Raw genomic sequence first — 27422 nt, 5'->3', positions numbered from 1 at the left:
ACTTTAGCTCCAGGGAAGCCTTCTCCTGGTTGCCCCCTTGGCCCTGTCACACCCTGGGCCCCCTGTTCACCCTGAATCAAACACATGAATTAACTGTTTTCTATGTGCAGGACAGTAAACAGACATCTCAGAGAGAGTTTACAGATACCTGAATTACGATAAGTAATACCATAAATCATAGCCTACCTTCGGCCCTTGAACTCCATGTCCTGGAGGCCCTGTTGGCCCCAGTGGGCCTGGTCGCCCGGGGTTACCCTGCAGTACAGAGGATACAGTAAGCCTCAGCCTGGAATGGACTTCATAACATTTTTTAAATTTCATAGTCTTCTTTCAGTTCATTTTACCATCTGAATTCCTCAAGGAACTATTAGGCACCACTGACCCCCCTTCTCTCTATTGTGAACAATTCCCTTTTCTCTGGGCGTGTCACAAGTCAGTATTTGCCTTTGTTCTAACCCATCTGGAAAAACCTGGACTTGTATTTATCAAATAGGAAATGTGTCCTTCGTTTAGGCCTTTTAGTAAAAGCATTTTATCATCTCTTTTAGCTTAAGAAATGTCTCCCATCCTCTTTCTTTGGTTTTACTAAAACAGGTACAAAGCTCATAATTGTATTGTATGTCATGTTAGCTTCTATTGCTATCTTTAGCATTAGCAGACCTGCTACAACAAAACTGCAGTGACACTGTCAGTGGCATTAGTAATAGCACCTCTGCTGGAAGTCACCCATTGAGAAATGACCCTGCTATTTTAACATGGAGGTGGATTAATACAAGACCAGCGTAATTAATGATAGCATATCATTCATGCTAATAACTGACATTCATGCTGCTTTTAGGGCTTATTATCCATCTGTTCGCTGTGTCTCGTATTGTCACTATGCCAATGATATCCAGCTTTATGCATTTGTGAAACATGGGGAACTTAATGAGATTAGTGTCTGGATGTCTCATAGTGTTCTGCAGGTAAATCACAACAACACTAAAGTCCTTGCCTATGCCCCAAATCAGACCTTAGAAATTTTACATCAGCAATTTCTTTCCTGGGTTTTAACTCAAAACTGGTTTCCAGAAACACAGGGGTCATCTCTGACTGCCAGCTGAACTTTCAGTAGTCAGTTATTAGTGGCTACTTGTAGGACTATTGGAGTTAGGTAAACAGTGACGGTGGTGGTGGGACAACTGAGCAGCACATGGCATTCAGATGAAATTGCTTATCAAGTCGGTGTGGTCAGCCACTGTAATTTAGCCGAAGCAGAGACAGTGCAGATACATGGTCAGGTCAAGTATCTGCTATTTGCTTGGGTGAGGGTTTCAAGAACAGTTAGGTCAGAGAATGGTGTGAAAAGGTTTCTGATAGCAGAATGGAAACATAAACATTGCCTACTGAGCAGGCTATGGCATTCAGATGAAACTGCCTGTGGGGCCAGCCAATGTAGTTTAACCTTAGCAGATACAGTGTTGATATATGGCCTGATTAATGAGCAGAGTGTCTGCTATTTGCTTGGGTGAAGTCGCTTTATATGTACATTATATCAGGGTTGATAAGAATGATGTCACCTGTCAGAGGGCGCAGCCTGATACCCACTGCAGGGTCTAATCATAAGTTAAAACATCATTTAACATGAAAAATGGGCTTCACCCAACCATTGGCACATTTCACCATGAGTACTGATAAACGATAACTCCTGTGATTTTAAATTTCATTGCCAAACTACTCCCCTTCTTATCTTTCCAGCAGCTACAACAAATCATCCATTGTTTTGTCTGTAATGTATTGTATGAGCTGTTGTATGATTATAACTACAGCAGGTCTACTAGGCCTCTCAGGTCATCAGGACAACTGATTGTGTCTTGCTCAAAGACTCAAGACTAAATGAGTTTTTACTGTCCCGGTTCCAGGTAATAGAACATTTATCCTTTTGGAGATCAGGCCAGGAAACTCTGTTGAGTGTTTCAAATCTCATCTCAAGACCGTTTTATTCTCATATGCATTTTATTCATGCTTCCTTGCTCTGATTTGCTCTTATTCTTTTGACAGTCTTGCTAGTCTTTTAAAGCCTCTGGAAACATGGCTTGAAATCATAAAAATGCATATATGATATCAAAGTTGAGTGTCTCATCAAGCATCCACAAAAATCTGAATGAAAATAAACATTCATAACTATTAGAAAACTTAGCTCAAAAACAGCTCATTTGGCTGCTCAAACCATTTCTCAGGACTGTGTGGGTGTGTCCTGATCACGTTTGATTGACAGCTCACTTTCAGCTCAAGTACCGTTTTATTTTCTATTCATTCACTAAAACGTTTTGCTGATATGGAATAAAATACCAAATCTATCAAATGGACCCTACTGGGTTAGAAAGCGTGACTAATCAACTAACTAGCAAAACAGGTTAGACCACCCAAATCTGTGTTTTTATTTAATTATACCCCCCGGAGTATGATGCTGATCGTTTTAGCATTCTCCATTCGCTACACTTTTGAGCCACTTATCTACTCAGTGATTAATACAGATTTGGATGGTGTATCCAAGTCTGCTAGTTAGCTTAACACAGTAACTTTCAAACCATGCTAATTTGAATTCTCATTCTAGCTAAAAGCAAAGAAAAGTGCAGTGCATTGTTTTCTCATGGGGGAGATGAGAGTAAGTGTTGTGAAGTCAGCTTGGCCAGATAGCCACGTCAATCATCTTTCTCTTAAATATGATTGGGCAGGTATTTATTATGTAATAAATTCCCAAGCTTAGCCCTGCCTAACTGCAACCCGGTAACTAGGGAAGGGAGAGAAACTTTCTAAAGAACAATATAGGCTATGTCAAAGGCTATGTTCTCATACTTTTTAGGTGTTTATTATATGCACAATAGATCCCAAATTACATGATTAACAGCCAATCATGGATTTGCCTTTCCAGGGGCTTTAAATATTTATTCAAATGCTTTTTGTCATTGTTTTTATTTTAAACTGTGAAACATGTTGTAACTCTGGTTACAATCCATTGGAATAAAACTCTGCACATAAGGGTTTTACTTTATTATATATTCTGTGTGATCTGAGTTCAAACTGTGAGAAGAATTTCAAATTGTCCAAAAAAAAAAAAAAAAATCAAAGGCATTGTTACAGTTCCATCCAGACAGACCAGCCGTGTGCCACACATGTGTAATCAATAATTTCACTTTTGTGAACAGATGTAAAATGAATGTGAAACACACTATGAAACAATCTGACATTCTTCTGGGAAATCTCTTTTTCAAGGTTCGGATTATCCCTGTTTTATAATACTGAGTCATGAATCTATGACACCACCATTTTCTGCCAACGCGATCTGCTCTCTCATTTTTTCTCATTTGATGGCTTTAGTTAAGTCCTCAATTAAATCTTGCCTACCGCTGCATGACTGTGACAGTGCTCGGACCTGCACATACAATGGTCTGAAGCCTGCAGGGAATCTGGATGTGATATTTGAGAACATATGGGTGCTGGATGTTGCTTCAGTTAGGCATGTATGGCCAAGTGCTTCTCATCAGACACATATGTCTGCGGAGATTCACACTCTGCACCGATGTGTCACACTCTGTACTGATGTGTTGGAGTGCTGCGGGGAAAATCGTGATAAATACCCAGAACAAATGAACTGGCAGCCTTTGAATATAAGACTCCTGTGGTGGGCATGTTCACGCACAAGATGAAGCACTCTTTTTTTAAATCTGGAACTCTCTGACTACAGCTAAGACGTAATTCTTCAGAGAAAATGAGTCATTCACAACCATCTGGTTGTATGTCAAATAAAATTCCAGAAGGCCTCCTGGATAAGTAAACACATTATAATGTTGTCCTTGACTTGTGTTTGCAGAAACAAAACGCAAAACCTGATTTAGAAATGTTTATGAAAAATGGTTCAAGGAGTGGTTCAATAACCAATGGAAGTTATTTTAGTGAGGAGTTATCTAAAATCTGAACAAAGTGAATGTTATGAAGTACCGGAGGTCCTTGGAGGCCTTCGCCCGGAGGTCCCGGTAAACCAGGTAACCCTCGGAAACCAATATCCCCCTGGATAGATGGAAAACACAGTGAAGATATATTAACACTTACAACAGAGCAATTTGCAATCAAACGAATTAAATTCTGCTCAGAGGAAAACCTAGTTTCCTTTAATTAGTTTCCTTAAAACAAACGACCCAATGTTCCACTGGGGAGACACTTTCACTTGTCTCTAATGCAGATTCAAGCATGGCTATGAAATTGATCTAACAGTATTTTACCGTTGCTTTGTCTCAATTTTCACAGTAAAGTTTCATTTTGCAAAACACAAAATGTGATACTTCTAATTGGCCTCAAAATGTCACAGAGCACACACAATGAAAACAACTGCATCAAATTAGGTAATACATCAAGCAGTAATGTATTACCTAATTTCACAGCACTGCACAGTATAGGTTCATTATTGAATTTTAATCATTGTTGCGTTTAAGAAAACATTAAATAATGTTGTCAAACTGTAAATAATTCTCATTAAAACAGAGTCAGCAGTGGTCCTTTCCTCAAGAGTACACAATGAGCAATAGAAAAGAAAGGAAAATGTACAATTAATGCTGAAGTCAGTATTTGAAATGAAAAGTTTAAAGTCTGACTTAACACTACAGTAAACCCTACATTCACACAAGACAAAATGATGATTGTTATGAAGTTTACTGCATCAGTTTACTCTTTCCATTCATTATTGGCCATAAAGTTTTTTATTCAAGACATCAAACCTTAGATATTTATATCACTTGTAAATTAATTAGCTATGCTGTCACTTGTTGCCACACTTCCTGCTGCTGCTGTTCATATACAATTTCAAAAGCCTCACCTCCACCCCTGCATCCACCTGAAGGCTATGAATCTACCTTCCCCTCGTGGGAAAGTTAGTGTAGTCGCTCCCCCCTTCCTGCTGTGCTGAGCTTGATGTTTCTCGACCCCAAACATCAATGCTGTACATATTCTACATTTACATACAAATCTATTCCATATGAGCTGGTTGACTGGAATACAGTAAGCTACAATCATACTGTAATGTTGGAAAGCATGTAACATTAAACCACTATTTACATTGCTTCACATTGCTTCACTGTTGTTAAGATAAGTAGAAATGCTTACAAACACATGCAGCATAAATTAGTGATCTGTAAGTGATTAATAAGCATTAAAATGTGCTAATATGAGATGAATGTATTGTGACTGAAACACTTAAACTCTGTTGTGAAAACTGACCCAAAGCACTTGTAAAACAGGGCAGATGACTGCAACACCAGATGATTACAATTAGCATTATTATTGTTGATCCTATGTGATTTGAGAAAATGTCTTAGTCAGATGGTCTGAATTGGAAACAACTGTCTGACTCTAGTGTTCCTTATTCAAAAAGAAAGTTACATTTTATGACTTAGTGTTAGACTAAATAAATGACCAATGTCTATATTTTCGAGGAAAAGAATGCAAAATGCATGCATTCGCATACATAAGTACACTGGTGTGTAAAAACAAACTGGAACTCTTCGACAGACAGACACATTACTTACTTTCTATCTGTCTTATGTGCCATCAACATTCATTTACCTGACATACATTATTTTTCCATCTGACTGATCCAATATCTCACCTTTGGTCCAGGGATGCCCACTCCTTCTGGCCCGGGTTCTCCTGGAAGTCCAGGCAGACCTGGAGGGCCCTAAATTAAACATAACATGGAGGTAAAATACATTTTCAGAGATACCACAGTGAGTAAATCTCTTCTTCAGTCCCCATATATACCACCAAATCCTTTCCTGCATAGTGACCCCTCATTGCTCTACTGTGTCTCCTTTGCTATGCTCTTAATTGCAGAAAACATACCCAGGAGTCCGCTGCTCACTGTTCTGTGAGATATAAAAGGACCAGATACTTTTACATAACTTTTGGTGATAAATGTCTTACTGATGGATGGATGGCTGGAACTGATGGGTAAAATTAGGACGACAAAAGACAGACGGATGGAGGACTTGATGTAAATGTGTAGATAGATGGTATGAATGCGAGATTTATGGGTGGACATATGGGTCTGTCAGTGTCTTAATCAGTTCCTCACCATAGGGCCAGGATAGCCATCTCCTTTGGGACCGAGTGGACCTGCAGGGCCTGAATCTCCACGGTCACCCTACAGCACACAGATACATATCAGTCAATAATTCATTCATACAAAGGGAACAACATGATTTACAGATATGTTTTCAAAGGAAACTGAAGTGGAATGTGGATGTAACTGGACACATGTGCTTCTGCTCCTTTTGTGTGGTTCTGTGTTGTGAGTATTGTGCAATACATTTATAAAATGGAAATGTTAAGACATGCTGTAGTATTTCAGCTGAAATTTTTAACAAATGTTGGAGCGAAGACAAGCATGACAGCATGCGGATTTATATTTCTCATCCCATTTTTTGACATCTTCTCTGTTCTTGCTGGATACTGGGTAATGGTCTTCATGATGAAAGGGATCGGCGCGTTCATGTGCTGCCAAATCTGCCTCTCATTACATTCATTTCATAATTGATTTTCCAAACATAGGCTGTTCAGCTGTGACTACAAGCTTGCACTTGTTTATTCAAAACCCAAACTTCCAGTGAGTGGCTACAGGCAGAGATCAAGCAAGAAAAGAATTTAGACTTGAGTTACACACATTGTTTTTTTAGAGAAGAGGTTTGTACTGTGTGTCACCTTTGGACCTGGAAGTCCGTAGCCAGTCTCCCCAATCGGACCAGGAGGACCACTTGGACCAAGATCACCCTAGAACACATTTTAGGTTACTTTAACACTACATGTTCATAACACAGTAATGTAAATAAGGTTCCTAACATGGTACCGACAGTCAGTGGTGGAATGTAACAACTCAAGTACTGTACTAAGTACTTCCATTTAACGTGAAACATTGTTTTTTTTTTTACTCCACTGCATTTTTCTGTAACTATAGTTACTTTTCAGATTAAGATTTTACAAACAAAACCTGTAATGAGCTTCATTAACCTGATAGGGGGCCCCAGGGCAAAAGTGAGCTGTGGGCCCCTAATCAGACCCCCAGCCCTCCCTTTTCTTATGGGGTCACCCAAGTTAGATTGGTAATAATTTAATTAAACTAAAAGTTATTTTAAAATATTCACCATGTAAGCAAAATATGAGGTGAAATATTAAAGAAAGTAAAAGCAGATATTGAAACAGAGCCTCAGAAACAGAGACATTAGAGACAGCGGTAAATTACAAACAAGCTGCAAAGATCAGAAAGCAGTTGCACCACAGAGATAAGTTGCAACATAATTCTGAGTAACAACAAAATATTAACACACATGCCCCTAGAGTACATGTAAATCATAAAATGTCACAGAAGTCACTGATGGTAAAACAGCAGTTTTTCTGCCACACAGCATAATTTCTCTCATTAATTGCTGCCATTTGACAACATAGTAATCCAGTAGAGACCTAATTTATTGCTATGATATTTCAATATTGATCCTGCGTACTGCGATGTGCTATGATGCCAAATGGCTCATGCCAGCTGTCACATAGCTGGTGCAACCCAGTGCAGTTCATTGGATCAGATGATATGACCAGCTGAGGTCTCCCCAGCCAGCACAGCGGCCGGCTGCTTCGACAATGCTCGTGTACCTTTCCAAATAGATGTTATTTGGATAAACTGACCACGTATTGGGAGTCTATATGGTTACTTTCTCCCCTGAAAAAATATTAAAACTTAATAAAGTGACATATTAACAGTCTTACAGTGAAATTTTCAACAGCATTCAGCCTGGCTCCACCATTACTGCTGCTTCTTCTTCCTCTTATGTTGGACTGAGGGTAGACTCAAAGGTCAGTCTCGAAATGCTTCGCCCATAGAGACTGAGGACAATCTCCCACGATTCGTTGTTAAAACTGAGTGTAGAAAAACCTGCATTGCACAACCAAAGTCTTTAGGGCGGCTCTTCTTATTGGGGCAGTGACATGCAGTTCACTATGGAGGAGAATACTTTCTGGTAAGAAGTGTCCTTGAAGAAATATAAAGGGTGTAGGTTTGTTAGCGGCCATTCTCGCCGCCGTTTAAGCAACTACTGTGCATTTAGAAATCCCCAGACACCTGTAGGCAGAGATCTCTGATGTCTGGTATCACAAAACTACACTGAGGGCAGACTGGATGCTACAGTGACTCACTATCACCCCTGAGATACAAAGTGGTATTATGGGCCGGAGCTAGCTGGTTAACATGCTAACTTCACTAGATACAGTATCTCTGCAACACAATACATATAGGTCTGGACATAATGTCAAAACGGTTATTTCTTCACATTCTTTTGATAATTTTAATTAATTTGGGAATGATTTAAATTCTGGTCAGTTCTTACACTTTATACCTTTAAAGCCATACAATGTAATTTTGTTGAAATAAGAAATAACATATTCTTCCTATTAAAAATTAAAAGATGAATTCATTAGTAATAAAACACACTCTCACTTCATTTAATACACTCAGACATTTGGCTCCACAGTCCAGTATGACCAGTATCCTATGGTGGCTAATACAAGCTAATGTTAGATAACTTTATCTTTGATTTTGCTGTGTAACTGTGATTACTGGGTAATTTCACCGACTTTATGATTCCCCATTTGTGTTGACTATATTTGAGCATTTGCCATCTTGTAATTGCCACTTTTGACCACAGTGGCTGCTGTTCAGCAAGTTCCTTATCAATTTAATTTAGATTGCACTTTAGTGGTCCAAGCCACAACATTAAAATGCTGCTTACATGTTAATGCATCAGTAACATTACATAGTAATGTCTTATATATGACAATATAACACTGACCAGAGCCATTTTACTGCAGGAGAACTTTTGATACCTTAAGTACATTTAGGTAATGATGCTTAAGACTTACATTTGTAATGGAGTATTTTTTTACATTGTAGCATTACTACTTTAAGTTAAGTAAAGGATCTGAATGCTTCTTCCACCACTGCTGACATTACATCAATGTGAAACAAGTAAAAGTTGTCACCAGTGTCATGAAATAAGGTTATACTTGATTTCAAAGTGTGTGTGGAACTGTTGTGTATCTCTTATGGCAATCAAGAAAATCTCTTGGAATCATTTTTAACAGCATTTGGAACAATTAAAATCATCATCACTTGTATTATAAACATGTGCAGGGAACATAACAGGCTTTGACAGTTTTCTAATATTACTACAGTAGAAGTGTGAGAGGTTACCTTGGGTCCGACAGCAAAGCGGCCTGGTGGACCAGGTAAGCCCAATCTGCCCGGTGCCCCTGGTTCTCCCTGATGAAGATTTGAATGCAAGCAAAGTGGTTAAAATCAGTACCTTGTAATTTATCTTTTCTCATCATTCCTTGCCATGTATGCACTTAAATGCACTTCAATAAGGCCATGGACAGGGTCTCAATGCAAAAAAATTAAATATTTAATAACTATGATGACCTAATGGCACCTCACCTTTGGTCCTGAGGGTCCAGCAATGCCAGGTGGACCAGTCAAGCCTCTTATTCCTCTTTGGCCTTGGTCGCCCTTAAAGGTCACATTGGGAATACAGTTATGTGCAAATCTTATAGCTATGACATTACTTATCATACACAGTTCAGCAAAGTCCTAGTAAAACATATGCAAAAAAGTCACCAAGGAATGTAATTTTGTCTTACCTTTTCACCCTGGGTGCCAACACCAGGTGCCCCCTCTGGCCCCCTGAAACCCACAGCTCCTGGCTCACCCTGAAGACACAAACACACATATGCTCATAGTAAACGACTGAATTGATTACTTACAGAGGCTTGATATTGAAGCAAACAACCATCAAACTACCTTCTGTCCTGGGGCTCCGTCCTCTCCTGGCAGGCCAGGCAACCCAGACAATCCTGTTGATCCCGGCTCACCCTGAGGACACATACATGCATCTGTGAGCTTATGAACTGGAGACTTTTAGCCATGTAAGAATATAGATTATTACTGCTCATGTGGTTTTCGCTAAAGGGCTGTGAACCACCTTAGCTCCAGGCTCTCCAGCGCCTCTCTCTCCTGGGGCGCCAACCTCGCCCGGCAACCCCTGGTCTCCCTGTGCAAAACAAGACAATATGACAACATTCTTACTATAGCCCTATTGTTAGTGACACATGGAAGTGGCTATGATTTCATAATTATAATATGTTCATGGGGCCTCTCAACTGTGAGCCTTTATGGCACTGATTTGTGTTATCATCAAACTTAACAACATTGTGAGTGTATGTACAAACCTTGGGCCCAGGTAGGCCTTCTCCTGGTGGGCCTCTGCTCCCTGGTGGACCCCTTGGTCCTTCCACGCCCTGTAAGGATCAATGGCAGAAATAACAAGAGAAGTCTACTGAAATGTCACACAAATGTCTCCCTCTCTTCCACATGTTGGTGAGCAGTGGACCATCACCATTTTCTTAGAGTAATTAACTGTGTTTTTATATAAGCAAAGTGACCTTTGACTCAGCTGTCTGCAGGAAACAATATCCTCTGAGTCTCCAGTTGTTGCTCCAAAACATTCATGTTTACAAAATTTATGCATCACGTTGGTTTAATTGTGATGGACTATCCTGACTTTGTATGTCAGCTATATCACCTGATCTAGTTCATCTTTATCTGTAATATGTGGAATCCAGGGGTGTGGCAAAAATATTAAGATGCTTAAGCCTGTCATACTGTAGGTGGTGTTCATTCATTCAATGGCAGCAATTACCATTTGGGATAGATAGTAACTCTTTGTTCAGCAAGAACAACGGCCAGGCCGGCAACTTAGGCAGATTGGTGCTTTCAGTTAAATGCTAACATCAGCATGCTGACAGGCTTACAATGACAATGCAAACGTGCTAATGTTTAGCAAGTATAATGGTTACCATGTTCACCATCTAAGATTAGCATGTTAACATGTTATCATTTGCTAATTAGGTTAGATTGTCACTAGTTTTGCAGGTATTCGGCCATAAACAAAATATTGGACAAATTACAACTTTGTCCTGATGGTGGCGCTAAAGGAAAAGTTGAGGGGTCACAAAGTCATTACAGTTCATTTTGAGGGGGACAATGTGTGTACTAAATTTAATTGCAATACATCTAATAATTGTTGAGACATTTTATTCAAAACCATAAATGTAACACTTGTGGTGTTGCTAAAGGAAAAATCAACAAAGTAGGATTCTTCCTCTGGGGACCATAACTGTATAAAACATCGTGGCAATCCATCTAGTAGTTGAGATGTTTCAGTCTGGACCAAAGTGGTTGACCGACAGGCCTACAGGCCAACATCACCATCTAATAGAGAGTGGCTGGAATAGCTGCCATTTTATCATGGTTGCCATGAATTATCATTTTCCAATTTCACTTCTCATGTGTGCATTTTGCCATTTAGATAATACGGTTTAGAGTAGAGTACATCAGCTTGATGATGCTGCTAGTTTATGCTTTGCCTTATTTAGCAAGGAATGGATGAAAGTTGTATCAATTAAACACTGTTCATTTTTTTGACATGTTGGGAGAGGGTGTTGCAGTTTTTTCCAAAGGGAGTGGGAAGGGTCTTGCTTTTTTAAAATGTGTTTTAAATATGCTTTTTTAAAATAGGTTCAGGAATCAAGACATAACATGCAAAACTATCATTTCATGGTAGTTTATGCCACAGCAGAAGTCATTTTATTGATAAAGTACTTGCCTTCTCACCCTGTATGCCCACACCTGAGAGGCCAAGGGGCCCTGGAAGACCTGGAGGGCCGAAATCCCCCTATGGATTCAAATAACATTGTAGTTTAATGATAACAACATGTAAATGTTAACATGCATCACACTCAAATGCCAACTAGGACATTTCATGATTTATTACATGTGGAAAGCACCCAACTGTGAATGATTGTTTTAAGATCCTGTGCATTTCCTTTTGGCTCTGTAATGAATATAAAGTGTTTATTGCAATGCATGAGTACATTCACGCAGTAAAATCTTTTTATACACATAACTAAGTGACATTTGCTTCTTGATTCACTGTCTTTTCCTCTTTGACATACAACATTAAAATCATAAACCTATTATGTTAACATACAGAAAACCCTGGAGGCACTGGTTTGTCATTACTACATGAAAACATTGCAATTATATGTGATGAACTTCACCACAAGGCTACAGTAAAACTGTCAGCACAATTTATGCCCAAAACTCCAATATAAAAAAACTTCATGTTTTAAAAGAACTGTTTTAGGGGGTGATGATATCATTCATTCTTAAAAGTGAACATCATTTGCCAGTGACATAAGAGGAATTATTCAACTTTAAAACACATTTCAACTCAACTAGTTCTGTGATTGCCAGATGGCTGCAAAGATATGCAAACACATTCTGAAAGGTAAACTTATATACCTACTTAATACCTTTATGTTCTCTGACTGCACCAGTTCAGAGCTAACTTTCCCACATTCATCAGCCCAAAACCGTGGAGCGTCTCTCCTCCTACACTGTCCAAGCTTTAACCTTGATTCATCAACTGTAGACTGCGACCTCCTATATAACACCGCACTGAATGCATTCACCAGTGACTCTGCCAACTCCTGGCCTTTCTCGCAACAGGACTCTGGCTTTATTTTCATGCTTGTGTGAAAGCTTTGCAGCCAGGCGTCTTATTTACAGCCTCTATGTACTCTACTGTACCTTGTCTCCTTTGATTCCAAGGCCTAGCTGTCCTCTGGGCCCCCGTGGCCCCTCCAAGCCTCGCTCACCCTGTGAGAAGAGACAGAGAAGGTATTGCATTTTGCCTCTTGAATAGCAGTTTAATACAGTATATGAAAGCGCATATAAGAAGAACACGTGCATAATACTGGGAAGACCTATATAACCCTAAATCTTCATTTTTACTACTCTCACATAATCTGATATCACATGCAGCAACCAGTATAAATTTACATTACATAGAAGCCAAATGTGGGCTTTCTGATGTTGTTGTTGTTGTCTACATGTCAAGTTTGGCCTTCAGTTGATGAAAGACAATAATGTTAACTGAGACCAGACAGAGACATTTTACTGTCAGACAGTGTTGGCACCATATGTAAACAATATTGTTGCTGAAGATTCTCACCACAGAAACCAACATAATGTCTTTTGAAGTCACTGTAAGTTAATACAAATTTCTAGTCTGACTTTAAAGACCCTTTCAATCGGAATGTGTTTTCCTGTTGGTTGAATCCCCTTTCATGTTTGATTTGTCTACTATAGAAACTGATTAACTGTATCTGCAGAGTTTGTCAGAGGCTTCTCTGTACCTCTCTGATATACATGTTGTGTGATGTGTGAGTGCAAGCATGATTTGTAAGATCACAAATGGGAGAAGTCAGTCCAATATACAATATAAAACAGGCCCAACACCCAAATACATGTAAATTACAAAAGTACACTGTGGAGCTAGAGTGAAAAGCTGGTGTTGGGTGGCTAAACTAGACATGATGGATTGTGTTGTTGTCCAGATTGGAGCTGTAAATATGCATTCCTTCCAATATTTACCAAAGCATCCTTTGCTGTCACAGAAATGACTGTATATTATAGATTTGCTAAAGCTAAGCCTGTTCTTGTGCAAACAAATTATGCTAGAATCCCCATCAGTCAACCAACAGCCATGCACCATTTCTTAGGTGGCTTTTGGCAGTGTTAGCACTGGCGACGACTGGCTAATAGCAGCTGTTGATGCATGTAGTTATTGCGTGTTGCATGAAATATAACACTTGCAAAACACACTAAACACAAAGTACAGCTAAGGCTAATAGGAATGTCATAATTTTTGCAGGTAGGTAGGGAAAAATTTAAGGGATCAGCAAAAAGTTTCTTCCTGAAGGGACATTAATTAATTTGACATTTCACTCAAAACCACAAATGTCAACCTCATGGTGGCACTAGAAGAAAAGTCACAGGATCAACACAGTCATTAGGATACAATCATCTGAGAACCATTAATGTCTAAACAGAATTCCAAGCCAATCTATCCAGTAGATGTTGAGATATTTCACTGTATACATAAAAAAAAAAAGGACCTGCTAGTGGCGCTACAAGAAAAGCCAGGGGATCACCAAAGTCAGCAGGTTTCATCCTCTTGGAATCATGAATGTAAAAAAATCTCATGATTGATCAATCCAGTAGTCGTTGGGATATTTCAGTCTGTGATAAACTAATATGAGCTGATACTGATACTATTGGTCAGTCCATTCATCAATCATTCCAATGTAAATGTAATAAATTTTGGTATTAATAACTTACAGTGTTACTCCTTTTAGATGCAAAAGTCACAAAGTCACAGCCCTTCTTGTTAGTTTAAAAATTCTGCTCAGTTCAGACACCAAACTCATCTTGTAGTGTAAGTCAAGCATGTGACAACAACAATTATGAGATAGTGGTAAATGCTAAAATATAGTGTACAATGGCACAAGAGGAGTCATCAAGTCAGTGAACTGGCTTATTAATATCTATTATAGAGCGATATTTATATAAAGTTTGCTAACATTAGCTACATAAGCTTTCATTTGTAAGTGGCAGAATGTGTTATTTTTTCAATATTGGCATATAGTCTCACGTTAAATGTGTGGTCTGCACTATGTTAGTTACTCATCGTGTGTAATTGGATCATTAGTAGTGGGTGGGGCCCTGCCCTGAAGCATCTCTATATTTGCATGCTTATCGTTTCTGAAAATCATAGAGAGGAGAGAAGAAAGCCTTTAACTCCTTTTCAGAATTGCACATTTTATGTGAAAAAAATATACTGGACAGAAATATGATTCAAAGCAGAGCATTTTATGTGTTTTAAAATGTGTCTGGAGGGGTATTAAAAAACAGAAGAAGCAGTGAGGGATTACACCAGTAATCCAAGTTGACAGTAAGTACAATGGAAAGAGTGCAGCATAATGTCTGGCTGTATATGACTCTGCTAAAAAGTCATATTACCCTTGTGAACATTTCCCTGTCTTCCAAGGTCATCTAAGGACAACAGAAATACAGTGACAGACACAAATGTGCATTGACTAGCATGTAGTAGTAGCAGTAGTGATGCTGCATTTGCATGTCAGCTATAGTATAGATTTTTGCTTTTTCATAACTCTATGATCTCTCATTTTGGCACACAAGCTGAGGTGCTAATGATGTGGAAAAAGGGTAATACTGCTGCTGAGCTGCTGTGACTCTGGAGCTTGTCGAGACACGTCATGTGAAGAACGCTGCTTTAAAACATGAACGCCATCTGCGTGTCCACGGTCGAGTCTGCTGTTGAGGAAAAAAAACGAGCACCCTCGAGGCCAATGGGAGATACACCTCCTCCTGTTCAGGGGTGGAAACTAATTGTCACCATCTCACAGGAAAGTCCACAAATGATACATTGGATGAAGGTCCGGGGAAGTGGAAAAAAGTATGATATTCACCTGAATTATAGTGGCTGTGCCCACTGATGTAAAGCTGCTCTGTTAGTGTTGTAACGTAGCCAAGAAGTGATAACATCTGTCATTACTGAAAAGCATTCCACTAACTTAATCACTTTTAATTTACATGTCTGATTTATCAAAACATGTCTGGTGGATGTAGCTGTTCATTGCATTAAATACATTTGTACAGATGTATAACATGTGGGACAGTCCTGATTTTACACTAAAATTAACACTAACAGTTTGATTGTGTACAGATATCAACTTTATATTATATCCCTGCATTACATAATGAGTAAATGTAATGTGTTGTATGTTGTAGCCAGTGTATTTAGAAATACTGAGGTCATGAGTCTAAGTCCCCCAACTGTAAAATGTACAAATAGACCCTTTCCACAGCAAACATTTTGACTTGTCAAAGCAGGAAGAGCACAGGTGCAAATAATAATATTAATGATGGCTCCATTCCATTAAAGGTATAAAGCGTAAGAATTGGCCACCTGATCCAAACGATGGTTACGTTCTCACCTGATAAAGTATTAAAACTTAATAAAGTGACATATTAATAGCACACAGCAAAAATTTCAACAGCATTCAGCCTCGCTCCGCCATTACTGCCTGAAGTTAGTTCTTTGCAACACACTACATATAGGTCATAATTCATTCTGTTGATAATTTTAGTTAATTTGGGAATGTTTTAACCTAAAATTCATGGCCACTTCTTGCACTTTCCACCATTAAGTGCCCCAGTGCGCCATGTCAGTGAGAGAGCATACACGATACCAGAGCCCTGGAACTGGCTTACCAAAATAAAATACAGCCATCATCAATGTCTTCAATTCCACCTGTGCTTCTACTGCTTTGACGAGTCATACACATACACATACACACCCCCTCCCAGCAGACATGACCTGGGGCCTGTACTACAAAGCAAGTTCAGCTTAGTCTGGCTCTCTTTGGGTGAACTGGCTTCACTGAGCCTAACATTGGCTGTCCTGGATAACCGGTATCATGGAGCTGGCTATCAACAAGCTCAGTCAATTCTGGGGTTTCCTATCCAGCTATGAGCACATTCATGTGAAAGAGGTAGGGTTGTTAATGACAAACGACATCATCAGAACCACAAATTAATTGGGAGCCAATGAACAGTGTGTGGATTATTTTTCTAATAAAAGACAAACCTTTTGTTTTTATTTCCAATTATCATCACACAGTTGTCTCATGTTGTTCTGAGCTGCAGTGATGGAATCAGAGTGTAAAATCATCTGTCAGCTATCACTCCAGGGATAAAATAATAATAATAGGGATAAAATCAGTGACAGCTGGCTAACCTACTAACAACTAACATTAACAACATTTTTGTTCTGTTTTGCTCAGAAACCATGTGTGAATAATGCCAATAAAACATCAACCTACTGTGTACAATGAAAGAACACATAAACAAGAAAAACTATATAGTTCAAAGCCACAGCTACGGCCACACAGTACACAGTGCTACCTACACCAGTATTACAAGAATTCTGTGACCATCTGATTGTGTGACCTGATTAGTAATTTCAACTATATTGCAAGTGCAAACAATATATCATACTTTATCATATACTTTGTTTTGATAGCTGTTACCAAAAGTGATGTCCCCACAGTTTTTACATAGGGCCACAAATTTTCATAATTGTAGGCTTAAAGAACAAATTTTAACTTTGTAGATACAAGTAAGAATGGTTTATTTTGGTTTCAACTATCAAAATTTGTGACAATATCTAAATACTATGGATGCACCAGTTTTGGTAACAGCTATCCAAATTACAAACACTGTCCAATTCTGTTGCTTGTATCTCTAGCTTCTCCTACTTTTACTAATTTACATAAGGAATGTGCCTGCTGAAATCATGATTCACAGTTAACATTAATTTATGTGTGCTCAGCAAGTGATTTAGATTTAACTGGTTACCCAAACAAATATGATTATATTTCATTTTTATTTACGTGGTTTATTTACAGGCTTACTCCTCTATAAACCAGGGAGTCCTAGGCACATGCCCACTTTGCCAATGTGGTAATCCATCTATGCACTGTCACCCCACTAGACTCACAAAAAAGTCTGTACATTTTAGTAGATATTTGGATTTTTACCATATTATATTCTATTGAGTTAAATGTTTGGTAATATTTTCTGTAAATTTTAACTCCCTGGTTGGAGATCCAAGTGTTAGAACCTTCTCCACAGTGCAAGAAGTGAAATTCTGGTGGGAAAACATTGAATCTTATTATTTGTCTGGCTTAAATATAGTACATTTTAAGGATATTTGACCTAAAAAATATTGACTGCACCTTTAAAAAATCTGGCATGTGTGATCTATAAATTGTAGAAGGGAAACTGTACCTCAGGTCATCAAGAATACCCAAATTCTGACATAAAATACAAAGGACTTCTTTTTAAGATGTTAGAAAAACAGAAAATGAGTGATGAAAGTTATAAGCTCCAGCAAGGAACATGTCTAATCTCTGAAACACATGTGTACACCTGTGTGAGTGTGTATCCACATGTGGCACGAGAATGAGTGTGTTTATATACATTATGTGTGTGTACGTCCTGAGAAGAAACAGACGCAGGAACAGACTCATTCTTTCCTCTCACGCTGAGTCACTCACTCTGTCATATATCAAGGTGTCCTGGCTATTTTCCTGAATCATGTGTGCATCTTCCGCTCTGCACCAGCATGTTCACATGTCTTCTAGCAGGGACGATCAATGGACCGATCATGCAATGAGGTAATGAGAGCCATACTGCACTGCTGCATGTTAATTTATGGAACTTCTGTGTTGTGTTATCGCCTCTTGTAACCGTACACGTTGTCAATTTCCCGTCATTACACTGTGGAATCTGGAGCCCAGACGGGGGCCTTCGTGCAGGTCAGTGGGTAGGTAGGTGAATTGCTGATGAATGCATCAAATGGGGTCACGAGGGTTCAAAGCTTTTAACTGTCTTGAGTGCATGAGCCTCCCAGGAAAAACTGTGAGCCCCAAGAGCCTGAGACATAAAAGACATGAACACTAACTCACCTTTGGTCCAGGGAGACCTTCTCCTATCGGTCCTCTCTCTCCTTGGACTCCCTGTTGCCCTTGAGGCCCCTGAGTAAAACAAAACAATATAAGTAACAATGGGGTGGGGGACATAAAGAATGACCCCTTTCAATAATTGACTGTTTTCTAAACCCCTCCCCTGAAGAGCCATTGTCCGATCACAGGTTGGATTTCTCCACATGGGACTCTATTAAAGGCACTGATGACTTATTTTCTCAATCAGCCTTTTAGTATGAGCAATGGGGTCCTACATGAACACACACGTTTCTGCCACTGTTAGAACACTCCTAGATACTTCACATAAGAGATTTCAGTATATGTGTTTAAGCTTTATCATGTACCTAGTCATCATGTGTACTATTAAGACACTTTTACAGAGTTCTCTTTAAAAAGAGTTGGAGACATTACAAAGTCAGCTGGAGACTATCAGAGACCTACTGTTTCAAAAATAACTTTGAACACCACCTGTAACCTTTGTGTGAAGTGTGTGTGCTGGTTTCTTACTCACCGGTGGTCCGGGCTCGCCAACTCCTAGAGGACCCGGAGGCCCTGGTTGCCCCTGGAAACCAACATCACCCTGCAGAATGGGAGACAGTGAGAGGAGTGCACAAACAGGGTTAGGCAAAGGTGGAAGATTATGTTCTCATGACTTAATTTTCCAAAACAATAGGTTGGCAGACTTCACCTTGGGTCCCGGAAGACCGATTCCCGTTTCCCCTTGGATTCCAGGTGGCCCAGGAAGTCCCCGTTCCCCCTATAAAAAGATAGGCAGTGACAGACATGTGAAAAGGCATGCACACAGATGCACAAACAGTTGCTGATTCTTGACCTCAGACATCAGTAAAACTGTCCACATTTTCCGTTTGACCAAGACCGTCTACTTTCTCCAACTCCACACTTCCTCTGTTATTTAGCTAACTTAAAAGGGGGTTTAGGCATGTACTTTGGGGTCCTTCACTCCTTCAGTAAATACTTTATTGGTAAAGAATGCAATTATTCACTCAGACGCTGTAAATCACAGCCATGGTGTGCAGCAGGAGGGCACACAAGAGGCGTGAAGAGGGCGTGGAAATGTTAGTAGGTGCATACCGGCACTTTTTTTTTCCTTTCCCCTGCCCTTTTAGGCAAGTTGGGACAATGATTAAACCCAGACATTAGTCTGCCATTCAGGTGATATAGGATGACAGCCAGATAATCAACATGAACATTCTTCCAAAATAATTAAGGAGGGAACACTTGGTGGGGAGTGTGGGCTCATGGCAGAATTAGCAGCTGTAACACAGAAGAGGGGGCTTAAAAAGTTGGAACAGACAAATAGGCTGACAAGGTAATAAAGGATGAGATACTTCACAGGGCTTTCAAATGTTCCAGTGGTCATGGATCATAATTCACAAATAAGTGTTCAAATGTACGGTCAGCCGATCAGTATATTAGTTTGTAGGGCGACTTGACATTTGTGATGTTATTTATGTCTACGATGAATTGATTTAGTCTAAACACATTTTAAATGTCAACTCTCTGAGCGTAATGTTCTTCAGAGAAAATTTCTCAGGAACAAAGACGACACTTTATATGTCACATGCATTTTCTCACTTAATATTCTTTCACACACAGCCAGAACATTTCATTTTTCACCAATTCCTCAACACAGGTAGCAAGTTTATCCATTTCCTTTGTGCTGATGAATCCACTGACGTTCATACAACTATGAAAGAGACTTAATTCAAACCAGACTGTAAAAGAGTTTATGCATCCAAGCAAAAACTTCAGTGTACTTCATCTGGTTTGAAGACAGTGGGTCACCTTTGACCAGTGCCTTTGGACTGGAGGAGAGGAAAGGCCAGTCTGGCTCTTAAAAAGTGAAGTCACTCACATATAAAGGAAGGAATCTGAGGAGGAGTTTGATTTACTTCTTCCTTCAACACCTCCCAGATTTTAGAGCTTTGAACATGTCAAGCATTGATTTCAAAAGCATCAAGACTGAGAAATACTTACTTTTCTACCCATCACACCTTCAGGTCCAACATCACCGATTGGACCAGGCAAACCCTGAATGGTGCAAAATAGCACAGCAAGTTATTGTAGATTATGAAGGATCAGGCAGACCCTGAATATGACACCTTTGCAATTAAGATGGCATGACTGACTGTTTGCTAAACCCCTCCCCTGAACAGCGGTTGTCCAATTGTAACTTAGCAACCATAACTTAGCATGCCAGGCCTGTCAAGGTGTAAATTTCTCCACATCATGTTTTTTTAACCTTTCCAAAACCAAAAACCACAAGAGCAAAAGTGTAAGTGATGAAATGTGAGTACTGAAATTAATTGAGTAACATTTTACTGTATAATATGTATATCTTTAGAATACAGTACATTTACAATATAATACATTTTTATGTATAATACTGCAGTATACCTGTGAGAATGGTGAAGTTTTCTAGGAACATACAGCTTTATCTTCAGTCTTTTAGCATTATATTATGTATGTGGCAATCAGTGCTTATTTAAGTCCCATTTACAGGTTTCTTGTTTAAAACAAGAAACAAATCAGCTGAAAACTGTGTTTCATTGTTAAGTCAGTGTTAATTAGCTAGCAGCTACAGCTGCTAAAATCTTTTAACAACAGTTGTCATTTCAGTCGACAGTCGCCTGCTAGAAATGAGAAGCCTGCTTTTGTTTGCTTCTGTGTGTAACTGAAGACCTATTGTTTCAAAAAGTATTACTTTTGAGTGGTAAATCTGCCACCATTACCACTGTAAACTGTCTCTGTGCTCTGCTGAAATGGATAGCTTGACAGGTGGAGAGAAAACAAGTAAGGGATTGGGGCTTTGCAAAAGGTCAGTTGGATTCAGTGATAAAAAAAAAGAATGGTATATTTTACCTGAAGTCCACGATTTCCTTGCGGGCCAACAGTACCTTCAGGACCCTAGAATAAAATAGGAGATGCTTAAAATTCATAGTCCATGGTGATCACAAACAATACTTTCATCTTAAAGTGGTTGTGTTAGAATCAGTGATAGTGTGGTGAAAAAAACAGATTAAAAGGATATGGAGAATGAACTTTAGCCTGTGATTACCATAACATAAAACTATATATCACTTTATAAAGGTCAGCAATCAGAATTTTACTCAGATATAATTGTGTAAGTGACTTCTGGAAGAACTGAAGGAATGACAATAAGATTGCAACAGAGATTTATACGTGAGTTTGGTTATAACAACATTAAAGGGCAACATACTCTGTCTCCTTTAATTCCAGGTGTGCCACACTCCCCCCTCTCTCCCTGTAAGAGAATAAAAAGCACTTTAGATCAGTCATTAGCATAGTGTCATTTTGCATAATTTCAGGCTTCTAATGAAATCCCTCAACAAGTTCATGACACAGAGTGCAATGTCAAAAAAACAATTTATTTAGGAATAATGTGTTTCAATATCCCAGCCGGGAGTTGAGTTTGTTTGCAAACTAATGACATGGGGTTTATGTAATCAGGAACTTTGGGGTTGAGTTCCTTGAAAAGTGAGGTAACCAGAGACACTTGCAGATAAGCTTGACATTAAACACAGATGAAAATAGGAGAAGAAAATGCCACGATATTTCCAAAGTCTTTTCTGTGTATGCTCTCTTTTATAGGACATTATCAGGTCTGGAAAACATAATTCTTCTGTTTCTCTCAGTGTTGCAGATTTTCCACAAGCACAGGAACCCTGTACTTTGACAATAGAATCCATACGATACCTTCTCTCCTTTGTATCCTGGTTTTCCCTGTGTGTACAAAACAGTCTCATTAAGTCAGGAGGAGACAGACAACATCCTAAACACAGTCACACAGACTGCAGAACAAGAATTGTCTTTTGTTCATTTACAACAATGATGCTGGGTTTTTTTGTTGATGCTGTACTTGTTAATCTTGATTTATGACTTAATCTTAACAATTTGATTTCAGACCCTTAGCTCACCTCTGATCCCTCCCGACCAGGAAGTCCACTGAGCCCACTCTCACCCTGACGGAAAGAGGGATTTTAGTTAGGAAATGCAACCCTGCTGGTTTGCTGATACCAGTAGTAGTAGTAGAAAATCTGTATCATGCAGTTTTATTTTTAAAAAAAACAAACAAACTGATGATTAAATGAGTTGGAAGCACCTTTGTTCCCTTTGGGCCGGGGCTTCCATCCTCTCCAGGACGCCCCTTCTTGCCCTGTAGAGGAAGGCATAGAAATAACATTAGGCAGAAAACATCTATAATAACCTCAAAGCAAGCAGGAGCACATTTGAATGACAAATCCATACAAAATATTTAGTAAACCCTATTGAATCAGTTCCACAATTAGTATACATACAAACATTTTATATGGTAAAATTTCCTCAGTACTAAAAGTTTGATGTGCAGAAAGGGCCATGGGATAATAGAAAAAACATAGCATACTGTGGGATCATTTTCAGGTTTAGCTAAACATTAACAGGGTTCAGCTGAGTTATGAGAGACTATAAACAAGTCCAAGAACATTTTAAGTAGATATATTCTCTCTCAGTTCGTAGTTAAACAAGATGAAAATCAGACAAGTAATTCAATTCAACAACAGAAAAGTAATTGAATTAGATAATTGTAAAATCAGAAAATAAAATATAAATAAAGACATTCAGCAGCATATCATAAAGTAAACCATCCCTGAAAATAATATCTATAGACCAGAAAAGTAAATGAAGCATCAGTCCATGTAATTAATAAGAGCAAGTAAAATGAAATTTACTATGGCTATTAAGGTTTGTTTCAACTTTAAAGAATACATTTTATGCTACCTAAGCACGTCTTATTCAAATAATTAATTACTTAATTTATCTGGGAATATTAAAAATCTACCAGAAACTACAAGCACCAACTAGCACCTCCAAAGGTCACTGATCTTGTTTGTTTAATCTGTATTAAAACTGAAGTGTGAAAATGACATGTTGACTATTTCTTGGCTGGGTGCAGTGACTTCCTTCAGTAATTGTTTGGCTGGTAACCTCAAGGTGACTATCTAAGCGTATGCTAAATTTAGCTAACTGTTTCCTGGCTTCAGCTTCATATTTAAGATTAACAGGTGAGAGTGGTATGGATCTTCTCATCTACCTCTAAGCAAGAAAGTAAATAAGTGTATTTCCCAAAATGTCAATGTATTACTTGTACATACAAAAATTATTAGCTTAGTAACAATGGCCCCCTTTACACCTTGCTCTAAAATGCATTTTGGGTGATCGGATTGCAATCAGATGTGTATGTGCATGTGCTTGACCACATGAAAGGGTGAGTGTAAATGCAACCAAGACACAATGAGGATGGATTATGAACAGATCAGCCAAACCACCTCCAGAGGTGGTCAGGGATGCATTGTGACCACATTGAGCACAAGTGTAAATGCAATTGCGTTACCAATCCACATACAACAACTATGTGGGCGGAAATACGTAATCGTGTGTGACTGTTTCAAACCAGCGAGGTAGCAGCCATTAGCCGGTTAGCGAGCTAAGCTACTAGCAACAAAGCAGCAAGAATGTTATGGATATTCAAGACACTCATGGATGGAGTCAAGATAAGACCAAGTGTCTTCTTTCAGTTTGGCCTAACAAAAGTATACAAGCGAAACTTGGCAATTCATATCACAACCAAGCCATTTATGAAGCAATGCTTATGTAAATGGTGGAGAATGGCTACAAGCCATCCTGGCTCCAATGGTAATGAAAAATTAAACACATGAAACTGGCATACATTTTTGTTGTTGTTGTTGTTTTGGACCAACTCAAACAAGAGGAGGATGTAACATTCAGTTGTTTGAGCTGGACAGAGCAATTGGATCACATTCAGATCTCAATTAGGACGCTGGAGACACATATTAATACCGGGTGTAAATGTAATCAGGTTAAATCATATCTAGATACAATCTGGATACGAGACACATTTTAATGCAAAGTGTGAAGGGGGCCATATATACCTGAAACAACAGTACAAATCAACTGTAAACATAAGTAAGAACCCGTTCTAATGTCATTTTCACAAGTATGAAGTCATAAGGCTCTTGGGTTCCATAGCGTCTGATGTTTACATCAAGTAGGTGTCTCTCTGCTTAAAGTCATATTTTTGACATTTTGAGAAATACACTTATTCACATTCTTGCTGAGAGTTAGATTAGAGGATTGATACCACTCTTATGTTTGTGCAGTAAATATGAAGCTGCAGCCAGCAGTTAGTTAGCATAAGAAATAGACTGGAACATAACCTCTCGTAAAAGCACAGCATGTCATTTTTACACTTTACTTTTTTGTCCAGATTTAACAAACAAGACATCAAACAGTGTGAGGCTAACTGTTTCCCCCTGTTTCCATTCTTTATGCTGAGCTAAACTAACTAGCTGCTGGCTGTATAAACATAGTGGTATTTATCTTCTCATCTAACTCTCTGCAAGAAAGCTTGTAAGTGCATTTCTGAAAATGCCAAACTATTGCTTTAAGTTTAGCAATAATGTCTCCACCACTAGGAGATAATTTAATATGTTCAATAGCTGTAAATAATAGTGTAGCTGCTGATCATGGTTTACTATCACATAATGACAGCCAGTAGAATAGTCTTCCTGTTTATTAGTTGCCTTATGTTCAGCAATATGCAATACAAGAGCTCTTTTTGTTTTGCCTGTGCCTCATGAAAGCAACATGCTTGTAGTACATCAAGGATGAAGGCCATTGAGTTTGTGAGCAGATGAGTCAGAGGAGTCTGCGGGTTGTGGTGCATATGTGTGCCCGGACTTACCCGAGCAACTGTCTGGCTCTCTTGTCTGTTTTCATGCATGTGTGTTGTGGACTCTTGATGTTCTTATCTTTCAAATGTCTCCCTCTCAGTGTGGCTCTGTCTGCACACACTGCTCCCGTCAGTATGCGCCTGCTGCCCGTGATGTGAAACAGCTTTTGTTTGGAGCATTAGGTTTAAGAGAGTAATTACTCTGTTCTCATCTTGTGAAAATACATCAAAGCAAAGCCGCTATGTCTAATTGTGGCTGACCCTCTGCGTGTAATAAAAAGGGGGCTCTCACATCATGACATGGCTTTGGCAGGTGAAAAAAGTCATGTGTGTAACTTATCTACCAAACATGTGTCCTCAGACAATCCCAAGTGGCTAGATTCTTTCAACAGACATGATTCTACTGATTTCCCATGTAAAAGTCTGTTTAGGCCTGTTTTCAATAAACTGTTAGAGGAATGTAAAGCATTCCCTTTACTCTCACTGCTGCAGGGAGACAGAGCCTCTCAAAACCACACGATTTACTAAACTCCCCTCAAACCCCTGTAATTATGTAGCCTGTTAGCATCAAGGGTGCCTTTGTCAGCTGTGTTGTCCTCTGCAGTGCTTCAAAAGGAACCAGTTCGGGAGTAAATTGTCTTCTAGGGGCAGTAGAAGAATACATGTGGCTTTCAAAAAGAGTAATTTGATCTTATTGTATGAACCAGAGGAGGGCCAATGCTGGGTGGGAAGAATACTTACAGGAGGGCCCATGGGTCCCCTCTCACCCTTGTCACACGCACACTTGCTCAGGGCCAGGGGACACTTCAAACACAGGGAACAAAGAGTCAGATGCGTCATTCAGGGACACAAATCAACAAATGTGAGGAGAGACTGCAGTCTCGTGACTTACCCCTTCATCCGCCAGTGTTGTCTGTGAAGCAAGAAACACAAGAATGTCAAGATGTTGTCAAATTTTCTCCATATGGTTGATCTTAATATATACTTCAGCAGACATTTAAGAGATCTACAAAAACAGTCTTTCAAAATGAACAAACAGAGTTTGATCCAAAATATGAGGGAAGACTGGAACCATGAACACCTGCTACTCAAACACCCAATTAAACTAGTTCACTGCTGGCTGGAGTTCAGTCTCTGAAATGGCCTTTAAACCTCCTCCACCTGATTCTGCGAGTGGACTCTCATCTTGCACTTCTTCTTGTTACAGACACATCTTGCCGGAGCCCCGATTTTCACCCCACGGGTCGCTTTACTCTTCAAAGCTGACCACATTCTCTATATAAGGGGGAATTTTCGAAATTCCACGCAGAGACTAAACACAAACCACATGCATTGATCAGTAAAATAACCTCACTAAGTATCCAGGGGATGTTTCCGTAGTGGGGAGGGGTGTCTGAAGGCAGTGCAGACAGTCTGTCCGTTCTTAGAGGACAGAGCAATGCAGCCAAATTCTGAGACTAAAGATAAAAGACAGTTTCTCAGCTGGGACAGAGGCACATGCTTATGACATACAGATGCTGCCTATATAGAGCAATGAGATGAAAGTCTCATGGTAGCTGCTGCTGCTGGGTTCTTGCATGCCAGCAGAAATGCTCTAGGAGCCTCAGTGCCTCAAGTTTTCTATAAAGTTCTGTCTTATCATATTTGGATGTATTGCACCTGTGTCAACAGTAAGCCATAGTTTGAAGTGGTGTTTGAGGAGCTTGCTGAATGATGTAGCGTGCATGCATGTTCTTGCTGGGTTCTTACTGCACCCACAAAGAGTTTTAATGTGGAGCATATGTTACAGTCTAGTTGTGTCTACAGGATGTTGCTGTGCAGCACATGTTCTAATTATCAGTTTATAAAAGCAACCCCAATCATACAAGATCAGATAAACCATTGAAAATAAAGACAAACATTTTCTTTGATAACTCCCAACACATGCATCGCATTTACATTTTTCAGGCAAATTTCTAATTTCAGAGAGGATGTCATAGTGAATTTTATTTTACAGGGATGACTTAGGTGATGACAGCAGAGCTGTTACTATGGTAGCAGTTTTACATCAGGGATGCAATAAGCCAAGAAATCATAGCAATGGGTGGTGTCAAAGATAGCA

The 27422-nt window shown here is 39.2% G+C and overlaps 1 protein-coding gene across 2 annotated transcripts in view; it reads right to left on the bottom strand.

The window, feature by feature from the left end:
- LOC137177411 (collagen alpha-1(XXVIII) chain-like) overlaps window positions 1-27422 on the bottom strand; it is a 47695-nt gene that overhangs the window by 7229 nt on the left and 13044 nt on the right. For both annotated transcript variants that reach the window (XM_067583713.1, XM_067583711.1), the window contains exons 4-28: window positions 26214-26234; window positions 26063-26125; window positions 22694-22747; window positions 22509-22553; window positions 22288-22314; window positions 21791-21835; window positions 21433-21477; window positions 20548-20601; window positions 19238-19306; window positions 19061-19129; window positions 18532-18600; window positions 12725-12793; window positions 11739-11807; window positions 10303-10371; window positions 10056-10124; window positions 9875-9946; window positions 9715-9783; window positions 9512-9583; window positions 9269-9337; window positions 6733-6801; window positions 6107-6175; window positions 5642-5710; window positions 3982-4050; window positions 187-255; window positions 3-71 (exon numbers count right to left, since the gene is read on the bottom strand). In XM_067583713.1, the coding sequence (XP_067439814.1) occupies window positions 3-71; window positions 187-255; window positions 3982-4050; window positions 5642-5710; window positions 6107-6175; window positions 6733-6801; window positions 9269-9337; window positions 9512-9583; window positions 9715-9783; window positions 9875-9946; window positions 10056-10124; window positions 10303-10371; window positions 11739-11807; window positions 12725-12793; window positions 18532-18600; window positions 19061-19129; window positions 19238-19306; window positions 20548-20601; window positions 21433-21477; window positions 21791-21835; window positions 22288-22314; window positions 22509-22553; window positions 22694-22747; window positions 26063-26125; window positions 26214-26234 (1533 nt within the window). The remainder of the gene's footprint in view (window positions 1-2; window positions 72-186; window positions 256-3981; window positions 4051-5641; window positions 5711-6106; window positions 6176-6732; window positions 6802-9268; window positions 9338-9511; window positions 9584-9714; window positions 9784-9874; window positions 9947-10055; window positions 10125-10302; window positions 10372-11738; window positions 11808-12724; window positions 12794-18531; window positions 18601-19060; window positions 19130-19237; window positions 19307-20547; window positions 20602-21432; window positions 21478-21790; window positions 21836-22287; window positions 22315-22508; window positions 22554-22693; window positions 22748-26062; window positions 26126-26213; window positions 26235-27422) is intronic.

This window comes from Thunnus thynnus, chromosome 24 (assembly GCF_963924715.1).
Source record: "Thunnus thynnus chromosome 24, fThuThy2.1, whole genome shotgun sequence".
Classification (NCBI taxonomy): domain Eukaryota; kingdom Metazoa; phylum Chordata; class Actinopteri; order Scombriformes; family Scombridae; genus Thunnus; species Thunnus thynnus.
The sequence above is the reverse complement of the archived record's forward strand: the minus strand, read 5'-3'. Positions and strand labels throughout refer to the sequence as shown.